This window comes from Neurospora tetraspora (assembly GCF_033439725.1).
Source record: "Neurospora tetraspora strain CBS 560.94 chromosome Unknown B0H65scaffold_2, whole genome shotgun sequence".
Lineage (NCBI taxonomy): Eukaryota > Fungi > Ascomycota > Sordariomycetes > Sordariales > Sordariaceae > Neurospora > Neurospora tetraspora.
The window spans coordinates 1,160,137-1,176,086 of record NW_026944384.1 but is presented as its reverse complement, the minus strand read 5'-3'; the positions used below and the strand labels follow the sequence as shown (position 1 = coordinate 1,176,086).

At 30.5% G+C, this 15,950-nt stretch overlaps 1 protein-coding gene across 1 annotated transcript; it reads right to left on the bottom strand.

Annotated features, from left to right (window-relative positions):
- Positions 1–840: 840 nt before the first annotated feature.
- B0H65DRAFT_439641 (uncharacterized protein) lies at positions 841–1,662 on the bottom strand (the record flags this gene model as incomplete). The annotated part of the gene is made up of 3 exons (XM_062825432.1): positions 841–1,058; positions 1,215–1,293; positions 1,582–1,662. The coding sequence occupies 3 exons, from the start codon at positions 1,660–1,662 to the stop codon at positions 841–843; spliced, it is 378 nt and encodes a 125-aa protein (XP_062683923.1).
- Positions 1,663–15,950: the final 14,288 nt, after the last annotated feature.

Here is a 15,950-nt window from a genome sequence, read left to right as displayed (position 1 = left end):
CGTGTAAATACGGTATTAAATTGTAATAAATATAGCCGGCTAAACGATTTGTAATGTATAAAAATTTGTTGTAGTTGGTTAAGTAGTAGTCGGCGTTGATTTCGAACTTATTTTAAATTAAATCGTATTAAGCTTCGAAGGGGATATCGTCTTCCTTATCTTAATAATAATATTTGGTAGGGTCGGTTTATTTAGTACTACGGTAGCGGGAATTATTAGAGCGCTCTCTGTTATCGGGGTCGGTTTCGGGGGGTAAAGTCGAGAAGCGGGTAAAAGCCCTAAAGAGAGCCTTACTAACGTCCTTTTCAATGCTAGGAAATACCGTCTCCTTAGCTTTTCCTTTATTCTTATTCTTAGTTATTCCCTTACTAATATTTAAGTCGGTAATAAAATCTTTTAATCCTTCGATAGTTTCCTCCTTCTTATTAAAAGAATCTTTTAATTATTATACTATAGTAGGGCTAGTAACGCGGTATTAATTTGCTAAAGCGGGGACTTAGTTGTAAATAGTTTTGAATTTAATATTTAAGTAAGAAATGAGGTAATAAAGTTCCGATATTATTCTTTTTATATTATATTTATAATAAATAGTAATTCAAATTCCTAGAATATAGCTTAGGGGTTTCTATAATATAATTTAGCGAACTTTTCTTTAATTAAGTAACCAGGAAATAGGAGATTAGAGGAGGGGAGCAAAGTTTAGAAGGGGATACTAGGGATTAAATTACGGATGAATAATTCAACGAATTCTTCTATCTTTTACTTTAAATCGTTAATAACTTCGTACTTGGTTAAGCGGGTATCGAAAGTCTTAATATTTTCGACCGCCGTCGTAATATACTAATCGAATAGGTTAAAGGATAATTCGGGCTCCTCGTCGTCGTCTCCCGTATTGGCGACCGCATCGGCCAATGCCTCGTTGGGTTGCTTCAATAGATAGTATACATAGTATAGGGACTTCTTACGAAGGATTATAGATTTGTCGCGAAAATATTCCTTATCGGGGTAGAAGCCGTTGTAGCGCTCCTTATTAAAACGTATAGCCTTATACGCGTTATCTTTAATAATAGGATCGATAGTTTAGCGCTTAAGAGTAAATTTTTTATCGTTAATAATAACCTTTTTCTTAGGCTTCGGTTTAATAACCGTATCCTCCTTTTACGAAGGGTCGGGATCGGAAGAGTTAGAGCCTCTTTCTCCGTCGTTATTTCTACCCTCCTTTCCGAAGAAGGTATCGTTACGTTTATCGTTAGAGATATCCTCGTTATAACAATCATCGTCGCGGTTCTCGGTCTATTCGGTACCTTTATAGCTACCGATGCTATTGCGTATTTGGCGTAGTAGTGCTATTATATAGTTGTTGTAAATATTCGGTGCCTTAAATTCTTATAATAGATTTTTCTAGTTTCGTTTCGGATTTAACCTTCCTAGGTAGTTGTTGGGTTAATTTGAAGTAATATAAGAGTATAGTATAGGTGAGTTGAAGGTAAAGTTAAAATTCTATTTATAATAGAAGATTTTAGATAGGGAAAAGAAAAGAGGAAGAGAATTAGGTATAAGCGTATAGACTTAAATAAATACCCTAGTCGTATAAGCGATAGCGGGACCTATATGCGGGTCGCTATTAGCCAATCCCTTTATTCGTATCCCCTTCACTTGCATAGTAAACCCTGCACGTACTAGGATCTACCCTATAGCCGGTCTTGGTATGGCCAATTGAAGGGCTCGCATCCCCTGGACCGTACCATGCCCGGAATCCTCTATATATCTTATTCTAGCACCCTCGTGAACTACCTTCGTGCATGGCACCCAGACCCAGTCCGCCAGCGCCGTCACAGCAACAATCTCAAAAGCGGCTACAGTCCAGCACAACGTATATAAATAGTAATTGGCCAATTACGTACAATAATAGTCACAAAGCTAACCTTATAATACTGCCCTGGATTAAAGAAGCCATATAATTAATTAATAATATATAAAATAATCAAAATCCCTGTTAATCCATTAATTTAATCCTTAATCCCCTATAAAAAATTGCCTTAAATACTTCTATAATTATAGTCAGCCCTGTTCCCTATAGTGACCTCCTTAGAACTCTGTATTCTCCTTTCGGTACCTCCGTTCCCGTATTGGGCTTCTCGGGTTCCCGCAATTCGAATACCCTCTTCCTCCGCTTTTCCGCTATCATGGGGCTGCCGCCCAGAGGTTCCAGTCTGGAAGCCTTCTAGACATGCGCCCTCACCGTTAACCCCCGGTCACTACGTACGTCCTCGTATATAAGAGTACAGCCCACTCTCCCTTCTATGTATCTAGATTCTTCTTCTCTTCATCGAACCTTTTCAATATATATTTTGCCTTGTACTTATGCCAATTGTATAAGAACTATAATATTAGGTTCGACCTTATACATTGACTTCTTATAAAAGTATATTACTTTTACTATAGCGAACGTCCCCCCTAATAGATAGATCTTAATGATTAGAACTAGTAGAATAATTAGTAGAATAACTAATAGAATAACTAGTAGAATAACTAGTAGATCTCTTAATAGAATAACTAATGGAATAACAATTAGTAGATCCCCCAATAGAATAATTAATAGAATAACCCGTAAAATAATTAGTAGATCCCTTAGTAGAATATTGGAGGGCTCCCCCCTTTTAATATTCTCTTTAGCGGATTTAATATTTATCCCCCCTTCCCTATCCCTAAGAATATTGATATAAGCGCTCCCCCCTTTTTTACCCCCTCGTTCGATTATTTAATTAGGCTATTCTAAAATGCTAATTAGGTAGTTGTACTTCGTATTAAATTCGCTAACTATAATATTAACTATATTTATTATATTTTATTCTGCGGTTAAATTATAGTACCTACCGTTATTCTAGTATAAGCCGCCGCTATCGCAAAAGTTAAAAGAAAAGTATTTAATTAGCTTATTTAGAATGGAAATACTAATTCGTTCTACTTTTTTATAAACTAATTAATTTATAAATATAGGTTTAATAGCCCTAATAGCTTTATTGGTAACGATAGAGTAGTGTAGTATTAAATTTTATATTCGCTCTTCGAAAAGCTATAATTGCGTATTTAAATTTACTAGATTGCGGGAAGCCTAAACGGAACTTTTAATCCCTAATACTTTTTCGAATACTTTATATACGTTTTTAATAGTGAGTAAAAAATAGAAAAAGCTTAAGCCTAATTACGTAAAATAGTTTAAACTTTTAATAAACCTTTAGGCGAATTTATACTTAAATTTAAATAAATATTTATTACCGCCAGTAGTACTATTTAGCCTAATGATTTTCGCTTTACTTAATTAAAAGGCTCCCTTTTAAAAGAAATTAAAGAATAAATAGTCTCTATTATTATATTTCTGGAATATAATGAATATATAAAGTATTTACAGGCTATTATTTAGAATTTCGAATAAACTAGGCCCGGCCAAGCCCTTTATTTCGCTTAGAAACGAAGTAGAAGTTTTTAATTTTATATTAATAATTATAGTTCTACCCCTTTATTATATACTATTACTACGTTTATTAGCGCTATTGGATTTTTAAGGTTGAATGTCGTATTCTGGGATACCGACGGAGATATAATTATAATAATTATTCGAATAGCTTAGAATTAACGTTACTTAATTAATAATATAGGTAAGTAGCGTACTAAATAGATTTCGGATAAAGATTACCGTAAGCGGAGGGAGTAAAATTATTATTTAAAGTATAGAGGAAGTAGTTATATATAAGTTTAATACCCGTACGCCCTAGTTATTAACTTAAATAGAATATATATTTAAATTAGTTTTATTATTTTAATTATTATTAGCGCTAATACTTACGCCCCTTTATTCGAAGAGGGCGAAGATAATATAACGGCTCCTTCTTAATAGGGAAAAGCCTAATTCCGGTTTATCGTCGGGACTTTGAATCTCTCCCTATAATAATTATTTATATTCCTTTATCCCTATCCCCTACGGTTATACCGATTCGAATAGCGATTAGTACAGTAATATTAAAAGTAGAAGTAATAAAAATAATAATTATTATTTAAAATTAAAATGTCGTATATGCTAATAGATAAAGGATGCTAACATTACGCTGTAATTAATAAAACCCTTATATTAAACCTATACTTCCTTTAAATTAGTATTGGAACGCGGTAATTTAAAGGGGCTTTTAGAGCTAGAGAAGGAATAGAAATTAGTAAAATAATTATATTTTTTATAGAGATAAGTAATTACTATTAGTTAATTAACGTTTATGTAATACTTTAATTAAAATACCTAATGATTTTAGGAAAGCCTTAACTTTCTTATAGTAAATCTTTTTCTATTCTTTATTAAAAAAGGCTTTAGTACGGGAGTACCCGTAAGTGGCTCCTTTATATTAATTAACGTACCCTTTATATTTAGGAAGCGGAAATAAAAATAATTATAATAGTAGGGGCTATATATTTTATTAATTACGTTTATAATTTTTAAAAAATCACGTCGTTCTAATTATAATAGTTTCGATATAAAACCTAAAGAAGGCCTTCGCGCCGAAAAAATTGAAAATAAAGGCTAAATTTAAGAAGATCATCCCTATAAAATTCTATAACTTTATATTATTATTATTGTAACGGGGATAGCACGGATAATATAAGTGTTGGTTGTATAGTTTAATTAAAGTTCTATAAAGAAGGAAAGTTCTATTTAAGAGGCGGCTCTATTAGAGATGTATAGTTTTGATAGGGGTTGTACGGATATAGCTACGGCGCTTTATAATAGCTCTGGTCGATAATTAGAGCGCTATAGCCCGGGCTTTGGCCTTATAATATTACCTTCCTCTTCCCCCCTCCTGCCCTTCTACACGTTCGCTCCTTCTATTTCGACCGACGAAGGTAATAGGTAGTAGGTAATAGCGTACGTATACACGTACTTTTAGAATTATATATAAAAACCCCTCTTCCAACTTCTTTTCCCTCTTTTTTTCCTTTCCTCTTTTTTCTTTCTTTAATTGTCGTTTAAATTATCAAAGTAAGTATTACTATCCCTTATCTAATTCTTCGCTTACCTTTCCTAATTTAGGTACATACTTTTTTTGATTTCCTCCGAGCCGTCCCCGTCCATATTTTAGCCATTTGAGTGTAAAGTTTCGTCCTCGCTATTTGAGTGCGGCTCTTGATCCCTTTCTTAGGAGGCCGCTACCTATTATAGGTATATTAAAAACCCCGTCGCTATTTTAAAAAAATTTAAATTTATTAAATTTAAATATTTACTAATAAATCTTCTTTATCGCTCTTATTTTAAAATATTGTTATTGACTTTACTTATTCTTTAGGCGGATTGTGACCTTTCTAAAGTCTTATATATTTTGTATTTGAATATTCCGTATGAATATTATATTAAACCGGGAAATTAGGCGTATATAGCCTATTATAATAATAATAAATACTACGATTAGGCTTCGTCTTTAATTTAGAAATTCGCCGTAATCTAGGAAATAGCGATTTCTAATAAAGTAAAGACGAAGGTTTTCGGGTACGTTTATATAATTATAATTACTTAATATTATACTACCGAATTATACAAAAATAATGTTATTTTTGCGTAAGTTGCTTTTATTTCATTTGCTTCTGTAAAATAAATTTCGGTTAACCGAAATTTTTAAATAGGAGTATAGTTATTTTTTTTCGGCCTCTAGCGACGTTACTACTCCTCTTCCGACCCTTACCGCTCTTATTATTCCGGCTATTCCCTCGACCCCAACCTTTCTTTTTAAGGAGTTTATTATAATAATAATGATCTTATTCACACTTGACTGTCTAATCTAACTAGTCGCCTATTTAGGCATACGGTCCTTCGTCGTTCAAAGCCGGGCGGAAAAACCGTATATCGCCGAATACCGGATGAAAACCTCCCGCGTCTTTACATCTAATATTTATCTTTATTCAATCCCAAACCTTCCTTCCGATTTCCTCTAATCCTTCTCAACCCCTCTACCCTTACCCTCGGTCCTTATCGTTAATTAAATACGTTTTATCATTAGGGTACTGCTTCGGGGAAGGGGAGGGTAAAAGGGTCTTACGAATTTCGTTATCGTACTTTCTTCGTAATTAGTCCGAAGGCCCCGGTTAGTAGAGGCGAGGGGTAAGCGTTACCTTACTTATTATTAGGGAATCGTACTCTAATTAGGCGGAAGAATTATCGTATTATCGAACGGGATAATTATTTTTCGAAGTAGGGAGAATCGACCCGAATCTACTTTTCGGCGGGGTATTTAAAGTTTTAAATTAGGGAAAGCCCTATAAATTTAATTACGTACGTAGGGTAGGGGAAGAATTCTATTCGATCTAAGAATTAGAAAAGATCGTATAAAAGAGAGGGGAGCGGGATTCGAACCTACGATTTTATAAAAACAACCGTAAGGTAAATTAAGTCCAAATCTTCCTAATTGAACTATCTTCCTAAAAATTTATTATAGTAAAATTAATAGCTTGCTTTAAATTATTCAAAAAGCGGTTAAAAGTTATAGAGATTAAAAATAAATAAAAGTATAAAATATTAAAGAAAAATTAGAAAAATTTAAAATTAATATTTACTACCCTTTTTCTTTCTTTTTTTATTACGGTTTTTATTACTTCTTATATTCTCTATTAAAATATTCGATTAAATTATTATTAATATCCGCTAAATTATATTTTATTTCGAAATAATTTAAGGCCGTTATACCAGCGGACTCTTCTAATAGTTCTTACAATTATTATACTTAATTAATTTAATTAATTAAAATTATTGTACGACTTTTTTTAGTCGTATAGTAGAGAATTTTATTTATATAATACTCTTTCTCCTTATTTATTATAATAGTTAGCGGTTAGGAATTGGTAGTAATTTAACCTAGTAAAGGGTCTTTACGAGCTTTCCTAAATAGATTTATATAGAATTTATGAAAGACTTTTAATAAGAGGTCGGAAAATTCTATCATAAAAGTGTTAAGAATTTTAAATATTATATACTTTACGTAGATTTAATCGAATTTTTTCTTAAGGCGAATTATAATAAAATTTTTAAAATTTAATAAGATTTCATCCTTTATTTTAAAGATTTTCATTAATTACTTTTTATAATTAGTAAAATATTCCTACTTTTATACGGAGATTATTATAATTGTTTAATATAGATTCATAATTCATTATAGTATTGCGACGAAATTTTAAATTTTTACTTATAGGTTTTTAAAATCTCCTTCTAGTAAAAGAATTATTAAGGCTATTTATTAGAGATTACAGGTAATAATTGTAAGTAGTGAAGAATAGAAATATATTAATAGCGGTATTAATAATCCTAATTATTTTAGATATAGTTGATAAAGATTTTTAGGAAGGTTTATACCTTTTAGTTTATTCTTTTAGGGCTACTATTAATTTAAGGGTAAAAAACGGTATTTAAAGATTAATCAATACTTAGTAAATCGTAAAAATATTTTTAAAATCGGCTAGTCCAATTAATATTTTTCTTACTAATAATAAATTGCAACTATTTATAATATTATATAACATAATTAAAAAGATCTTCCGCTGTTATTTCACTTTTATAATAAATATTAATTTTAAGATCACCAATTTACTAAATTTATTTTTAATAACGAAGAAATTAATATAGTTTCTTATAAGGGGGAGATTAGTAATAAAATTTATTTAAATATCCTTAACGAAATAATTGAGGATAGGAAAAGGTTTTAATAACCTTCTCTTCTAATTTCTTTAATACTTTACTTTACTATAAATATCGTAATTAATTAAAAACCGACGGATATAAATATTTATTAGCGGCTAATAGAAATTGTTATGTATTATATAAATAGTACCCTTTTTTCCGGGATAATCAAGAATCTTCGAATTATATACTTTTTAAATAATACGGGTACGGAGAACATTCTTTTTAATTTCTTTTAAGGATATATATAGAATTATAACTTCGGTAATAATAAAGGTTCCTAGGATTTAAATACGGTTTTGTAATATAATTTATTTTACCTATTAATAATAAATTTACTAAATTAAATCTTTAAACTTTGTGTAGAGATTAGAAGGGTTTTATTTTTATCAATAACGGTTTAGTAAATTATTTAGTAGATTTTGTTTTTTTAAGAGATTTTTTCGAAGAGTTATTGTAAATCCGGACTTTTAAATATTTTTATATCTTCCTTTATTATAATAGAAGAGGTAATTAAACGAATATAATTTTTAAAAGTAAATTAAGTAATTAATTATATTTCCTTAACTTTTATATCTTCTTTGTTTAAGCGGTCCTAGTCCCGATAAGATAGAATATTAGGAATTACAGCGAATTTCTCCGGGCGATAGAGGATTTGAAATTGAATTGTAAGAAAAATTCAATTTATTACGCTTACTATTTAGAAAATTTCTACTTTTCTATAAAGTATTCGAAATTATAATAGTTAATAATAATAACGAATTTTTTATAGCTTTTAAATTTTATAAATTATCCCTTTATATATTCAATAATTATAAATATTTCTTTATTATAAATAGGATAATTATATTCGGTAGGGGTAAACTTTTAAGAATAATAAATAACCGCCGTTTTTTACTTATTCTTCTTTTAAATAAGGATATTACCGAAATTATAATTATTATAATTTACTTTTAGGAAAGTAAGTAAATTAGGATTCTATTGGGTAAAATAGGAGTTTTAACAAATAATTCTTTTAATTCTTTAAAAATTATATTATATTATTCGGTCTATTCGAAGGGGACCCCTTTATTTATAAAAGCTATTAGCAGCCTTACAATCGAGGAGAAGTTTTTAATAAATATTTGGTAATAATTAATAAATTTAAAGAAATTTCATACCCCTTTTTAAAATATAAATACTTCCTATTCGATAATTACTTTGATCTTCTCTAGGTCCGCTTAAACATTAATATTTATAATTATTTAATACTCTTTATTACAAATCTCTATCTTTTTTAGAATTTAAATAAAACTTTACAATAATTATACATGTAATAATTTTATACACCTTTATTAAATAATTTACTTTAGAATTTAATAAGAAAATTAGTATATTATTAATATACTGTTATTATATTATTAATATTTTTAATAATCCCAAAAGCATAACTAATTATTTAAATAATTTATATTAAGTTTAAAGTATTATTTTCCTTTCTTCTCCTTCGGTTATACAAATTTCATAAAATATTTATATAATATTTATTTTAATAAATTATTTTACTTTAGCGATAATTTTAAACGTTTCTTTAATTAAGGGTAATAAGTACCGGTTTACTCTAATAATAATATTAAAGGTTTTATAATTATAATAGAACTAAAAACTTCTTCCTAATTTTTTAATAAAGAGAAATAATACGGCGGTAATTAAATAATTAGTACGGATAAAACTCTTATTAAAAAGGTCTTTAAAAGTTCTTTTTAACATTAAGAATTCTTTCTATAATATATTATAAAGGTAATTATAAAGGAAAGGCAATTGTTTACCGTTTTTAATTTTTTTGAATTCGATCTTATCATCGACATTCAGGCGGTTAGGATTAATTTTATCGGCCTCCTTTTACTTCTAAACGAATAAGTAATTATATATTTTTATAAGGATTACTTTCTTATAATTCTTTATTTATTATATTAATTTTAAGTTTGAAGGCTTTCTCGATGTTTCGTAGGTTTATCATAAATATTATTAATTTTACAGCTTATTAATTAGTCTTTTTCCTAATTTTATTTATTATAATTATAAATGTAGTTATTAAATAATATATTACTTTTCTAAACTCTTTAGGTTTTAAGGAGAAAGTTTTTAGGAAATATTCTAAATACCGGATTTAATAACCGGTTACTTTATACTAAAATTTATGTTTATAAAGGATAGAGTAAGCCTTTATAGTAATTAATTACAATTTCTTTAGAATAATAGGGAATTTTAATTAAAGGATTATATAAATATAAATAATAGATTCGTACTTATAAATATTTACCTTAGAATAAATAATCCTTTTAATTTCTACCCCTTCTATTTTAATTAAGGCTCTTTATATTTATCTTTTAAGTATGGGTATAACAGGAATTTTTAATTTTTTAATAATACCTTTACTAGTTACAGTATAGTATTGGCAATCTTTATTAATAAGGGTATAGCAACGATTTTTTATTATTAATAAAGATAAGTATTTTAATAATATTTATTTTTATAGGTCTTAGGAAGCTTTTAGTTCCCGCTTTCTTACTTAGTATTTTAAAATATTCTTTTATTCGACTTCGTAAGGGAGCTATTTCTTTTCCGATTTTTTAGAGGAAGAATATTTATTATTATTTTTTAATGTAGGTTTTACTTTAGGCTTAATTTTAGTAGATTTAATATTAATAGGGGGACGTTGCGTCGCTTAGTATATATAGTTACCGATTATATATTTATTATTTTTTTAATAGAAATAGAGATTTCAAATATAGTATTTATTTCTTTTATTTTGGGAAATTTACTTGGTACGTTTAGCGTCCTTATTATTAAAGTTGCCCTTTATTTTAATATAGCCTATTATAATATTATTATTTATATTTTTAGGGTATTTAATGGTAGGGGTAGGGTTGCGTTAGGAAAGGGAATTCTAACGACGATTATTATATTTTTTATTATTACCCCCAAAATTACGGAAGGCTTTATTAGCATTAAGCTTTTATATAATATCTTTTAATTACTTAATATAAAGGTCGTAGGTTTCGGGTATATAAATTATAATTAATTAGTTATAGAGAGCGTTAGGTATAGAAGTCGTTAATTAAATTAATTTAGAATTAATTTTTTTAATAAGGCTTTTAATTTTCATAAGGTTCTTTTCGAACGTAAGGAGTTAGTCCAATAGGGATTGGTTCTCTTTCTATTATATACTACGTAGGCGGGTTAGGGCTAATTCTTTTTCGTTTTTATTGCCGAAGACTAATTCGAAGTAATTAAAGACATCTTCGGGTTTATAAATACCATTAATATTACTACAGCGCTAGAAAGTTTTTACTTTAATCATTTTATTAGCCGGGAGGGCGTTTAATAGTATTAATTAGCCCGATTTATTGTTAGTAATAGTTCCCGCCAACCTTTTTTCTTTGTATATAAGGCGTAGTCGGGTAATATAGAAATTAAATATAGAGGGGGTTCTATTTTATTTCGGTTAATAGATATTTTTATACCTAAAATTGCAATAAGGAGCAGTTTTTTGTATAGTATTTATTGTAGTACTCGGGGTAGTAGTAGTTGTTACGGCGGTTATATTAATATTAAGGGGGTTCTATTAATTTTAAATCGTAGGTTATATATTAAATGTTATGTTTATTACTTAGGCGAATACATTATTAGTAAATAGCGTTTCAGCGAAATTTTATTTCTCTTATACGAAGCGTGCAGCTTCTCTCTTCGTAATTTTTTATTTATTTTACGGCTACAGCGGCTATAATAGCGGAGAACTTTATAAGAATTCTATTTATAGCTATTTAAGCAAGTAGGCCTTATTACTATTGTTATAGCGGTTGTTTATTTTAGTCTATTAGGTCTATTATAATAAAATTTGATGTAATGGGGATAGTACGGTTAATATAGGTGTTGGTTGTATAATTTAATTAAGGTTCTATGAAGAAGGAAAGTTCTGTTTGAGAGGCGGTTTTACCGGAGATGCGTGGTTTTGATGGGGGCTGTACGGACATAGCTACGGCGCTTTATAATAGCTCTAGTCGTTAACCAGAGCGCTATAGCCCGGGCCTTGGCCCCATGACAATTATTTATAAAATTGGAAGTTAATAAATTGAATTTATATAAGTTTATTATTAATTATTATATCAAAATTATCAGGGATATAAACGGGAATAACCTTTTAATACCGGTAGGTTTACTATATAATATATCGTGTAAAGAGTTCTTAGTATTAAAGAAGATATTGAAAGATTTATTCGATAAAGGTTTTATTAAACCTAATTGTTCGGAAATAGCGGCTTTTATATTATTTCTAAGGAAGCCGGGAAGTAGTTTACGTTTCTATTATAATTATAAGAAATTTAATATTATTATTAAATTTAATTATTACCCCTTCCCCTTTATTAAGGGAATATTTCGGAATTTAAAAAGTATTAAATAATTAATAATGACTAATATTATATAAGCGCTTCCATAAAATTAGGATAGCGATAAGTAAAGAGTAGAAAAAAGTTTTTATTACGTAATTCGGACTATTCGAATAAATAATTACCCTTTTCAGTCTTAGCAGCGCTTTAATTACCTTTTAAAAATGTATTAATTCTATTTTAAGGAAATATTTAGACGATTCTGCCTTTATACATATAAATAATGTCTTTATCTATTCTAACTATCACAGGGCTAGATCAAATGCCCTGTGCCAGTCGTGCCATTGGCCAATGCTGCACTGCGGCTCAGCTGCAGCCATTGCTATGGCACTCTAGGCTCAGCTTTAGTAGCGGTTACGGGGTAGATCCACCCAACTAAGTGGATCTCACCCGTACCCTATATCTGCCCTGGCTGCGCATACCTTTCCTACTTCCCTCGTACAATAATAAAGATCATACCTCATATTTAACGGCATTTCATCCGCGGGCACCCGGGTCGTCTTACACGGGCACCCATCCCTATACGGGCACCCATATTTCAAGCCTTGGCACGTTATTTTGATGTAAAATAGCGTTTATATGGTAAATTCCAGGGCGTTACAAGTCGCGTTATATGTATATAAAAAATAATAGCGATGTTCAACGATATAGTTCTGTATAGAGATTTCTATGGTATATAATGTTTTGTATGTGGGATAATTCTATAGCATTTATTTATACTACGAAAGACTATAGTACTAAATTGAATTTCGTAATACTTAGTATAGTATTTTTAAGGTTGCTGATTAGGTTTGCTTATACGACTACTTTGTATAATTAGAACCTTGGAGGCTAGTAAACCTACTTGAGCCCTACTTCTTTTACGTTTAACCGCTTGCTTAACGGGAGAGTTCGATTCTAGTGTAGTTACTTAAATAGAGTTTAACTCTAGCTTTGGAGACGAGAGTTCTAGTGTAACTACTTAAATATAATTTAGCACTAGCTCTAGAGAGGACTACTATTACTTTGACTATTGCTTTTTAAACGAGAAATTGTACTCTAGCTCTAGCTCTAGCTCTAGAGAGGGCTCTAGTTCTAGGGAGGGCTCTATAGAGGGTAAGAATTCTAGTTATAGCTCTAATTCTAGAGAAAATTTTAGAGAGACTTTTAGAGAGAGTTCTAGAGGCGGGAATTCTAGAGGCGGGAGCTCTAAAAGCGGGAGTAGAGAGTTTAAATCTAAATCTAATTCTGATTCTAGTTCTGGTATAGCTATTTGAATATAATTTAGTACTAGCTCTAGAAATGAAAGGCTAAGCTTCTAGTTACTTCCTAATATTGCCTCCGACTCGCTACTATAGTTTGAAATATTAGAGCTAACCGGCTCCCGTACGCGCTTACGTTTAGTAGAATTGGAAGTAAGTTCGTCGATATCGTTGCTCTCCTAATAAAATAGCTTACGCCGAATATTGGGCTACAAGCGAGGCAGGTTATGGAAGTTACTCTATTTGATGGGCTTAGCCTTTTTACTCCCTTTCTTACTCTTTAACGTTAGTATAGCCTTCTTACTTCCCTTCCTTAAATTAAGTATAGATGTAGCTTTTTCTTTTTACTTCTTAGGTGTCTTGGGGGTTTTAGGAATTTTTTATTTCGTATTTATAGGAAGGGTATAGTCGTTAGGAATAGCTTTAATAGAATTCTTAGTATGGCTACGACCGGTAGCCGTAACGCGAAGGTTTCGAAAGCGAAGGTAGAAATTATAAAAATTCTGTAGAAAAATTACTGATTAATAATCATATATAGAATAATAAATAGGGCTATAAATATGAGAGTCTTTTCGAACCGTCGTGAAAGTCTTTAGGTACCGTCGACCCACCCTTCCCGCTTTCCCGACTAATAAAAATCGGTGCATCCAAAGCGCGGACTACATTGTCTCCACCTCGCACCGATCCCCTTCGTACCGCGCCCGCCAAGCTCCCAGATTTCAGGCCATTACACGCATCTAGGGGTTACACTAACCACCCAGTCTGACTTAGCGATTATTCTGGCACATGCCTCAAATAATAGTTATAGGAGTATACATTTGGGCGGGTACTGCAATCTAATATCATGCTATGAAATAATGTAATGCCTAGATTTCTAAGCGAAATCTATGAAAGAATACCACGCTAAGGCGAGGGTGGTCCGCGCTTTGGATGCACCGATTTTCATTGGTCGGAAAAGCGGGAAGGGTAGAACGTGGGCGGGAAGGGTGGGGGGAGGGTGGGTCGACGGTGCCTGAAGACTTTCACGACGGTGCGAAAAGACTTTCTCATAAATATAGTACGTATAAAGGGCTCTCTATAATACTAGCGAAGGTGTACGTAAGTAAGTTTTAGAATCTTCGTTATAATTATCTTATTAAATATAATATAATAATAAGGCAGTCTATATTAGGCAAGGATACTATACTCCTCATTGTAGGGCTCTAGAGTAGGCGGGTTACTACGCCTGCCCTTATTTGTTTAAAGGTATTCGTGATTAATTAATTCGAAGGCAACGTAATTAATTTATAGCGGTAATTTATTTAAATACGTACGGTCGATATACTTTTATCGCTGGCGGGTTTATTAGCGTACGAGTCTCTCTTAAAAGGTTTAGTATTGACTAGTAGCCATTTCTACGATGGTAATAATTAGTTTGTAAATATCGCTATTACCGTTAAGAAGGTAATTCTTAATATTGAGGTTGTTCGATTCAATTGGCAATGTAATTTTAATACTATAGTTCTTATATCTCCTAATATAATAATATGCTTATTGATTTTTAATAGGGAGCCAATTCTTCTGGATGTATCGAAGAACTAGTATTTGACCTTCAAATTGTTTCTTTAACCTCTCCCAAACTACTTAGAATTCTAGTTCGGTTTTGGCGTACATTATAAATTTAAATATAGCTACAATACTATAGGGATCGTTGGTAATTTTAGTAATTTTGCCCGTAATCGTGGATTTGCTAGGGGTACCGCTAGTTTGTACGGATGAGTAAATTCCTTAATTAATTAGATCGAAAGAAACCGGATTCTCCTAATTATCTTTACCCTCTTCATCGTCTTTAAAGTTATCCTTGTTATTACCCTTATACTTCTTCTACTTCTTTTTCGTATTAAATAGTACTTTTTTAATAATATAGAATAAATAGAGTTATTATTAAATATTAGGGAATACTTTTCCTAAAGCCTACTTTATTTCTTTATATTTATTTATAATAATAATAGAAGGAGTTAATAGATTATATCGTAATCTTAGTTTATAGGTAGCTTCGATTAGGGAGTTAAAAGTTACCTCCTTTTTATCGTTAATAATGCCAAAGATATAATTAAATATTAAACTAACAAAGGATACGCTCGAAATTTAATAAAACGGATAATTAAACCGGTTAGTACTATATGTATTATCGATAATTATCATTTTAGGGAATATTTTAGCTATCGATATATAGGTTAGGACAATAAAGACGAAGCTCAACAACCGCTCTAGGTCTTCTAGATCTATCTTCTTAATATATTTAATATTATTGTCGTTAAATGATTTAATTAGAGTACCGGTCGGGGTATAACTATCGAAATTACGGCGACGAATCTTTACACGTACGTTTTATATATTGGTTCGTATATATACGGATCTATGAAAGTCCTTTCGTACTATAACTATAAGTTTTCAAATTCGTATAGTATTAAGCTTAAAAATATGGCATTTGCTCCGGGGGCACAAGCCTTAGGCTCTGGGGGCCCCAAACCTTAAGGGGGCCCCAATCGGGTTAGGGTTTAACGTGTATATTATTTTTTTCAAACCTTT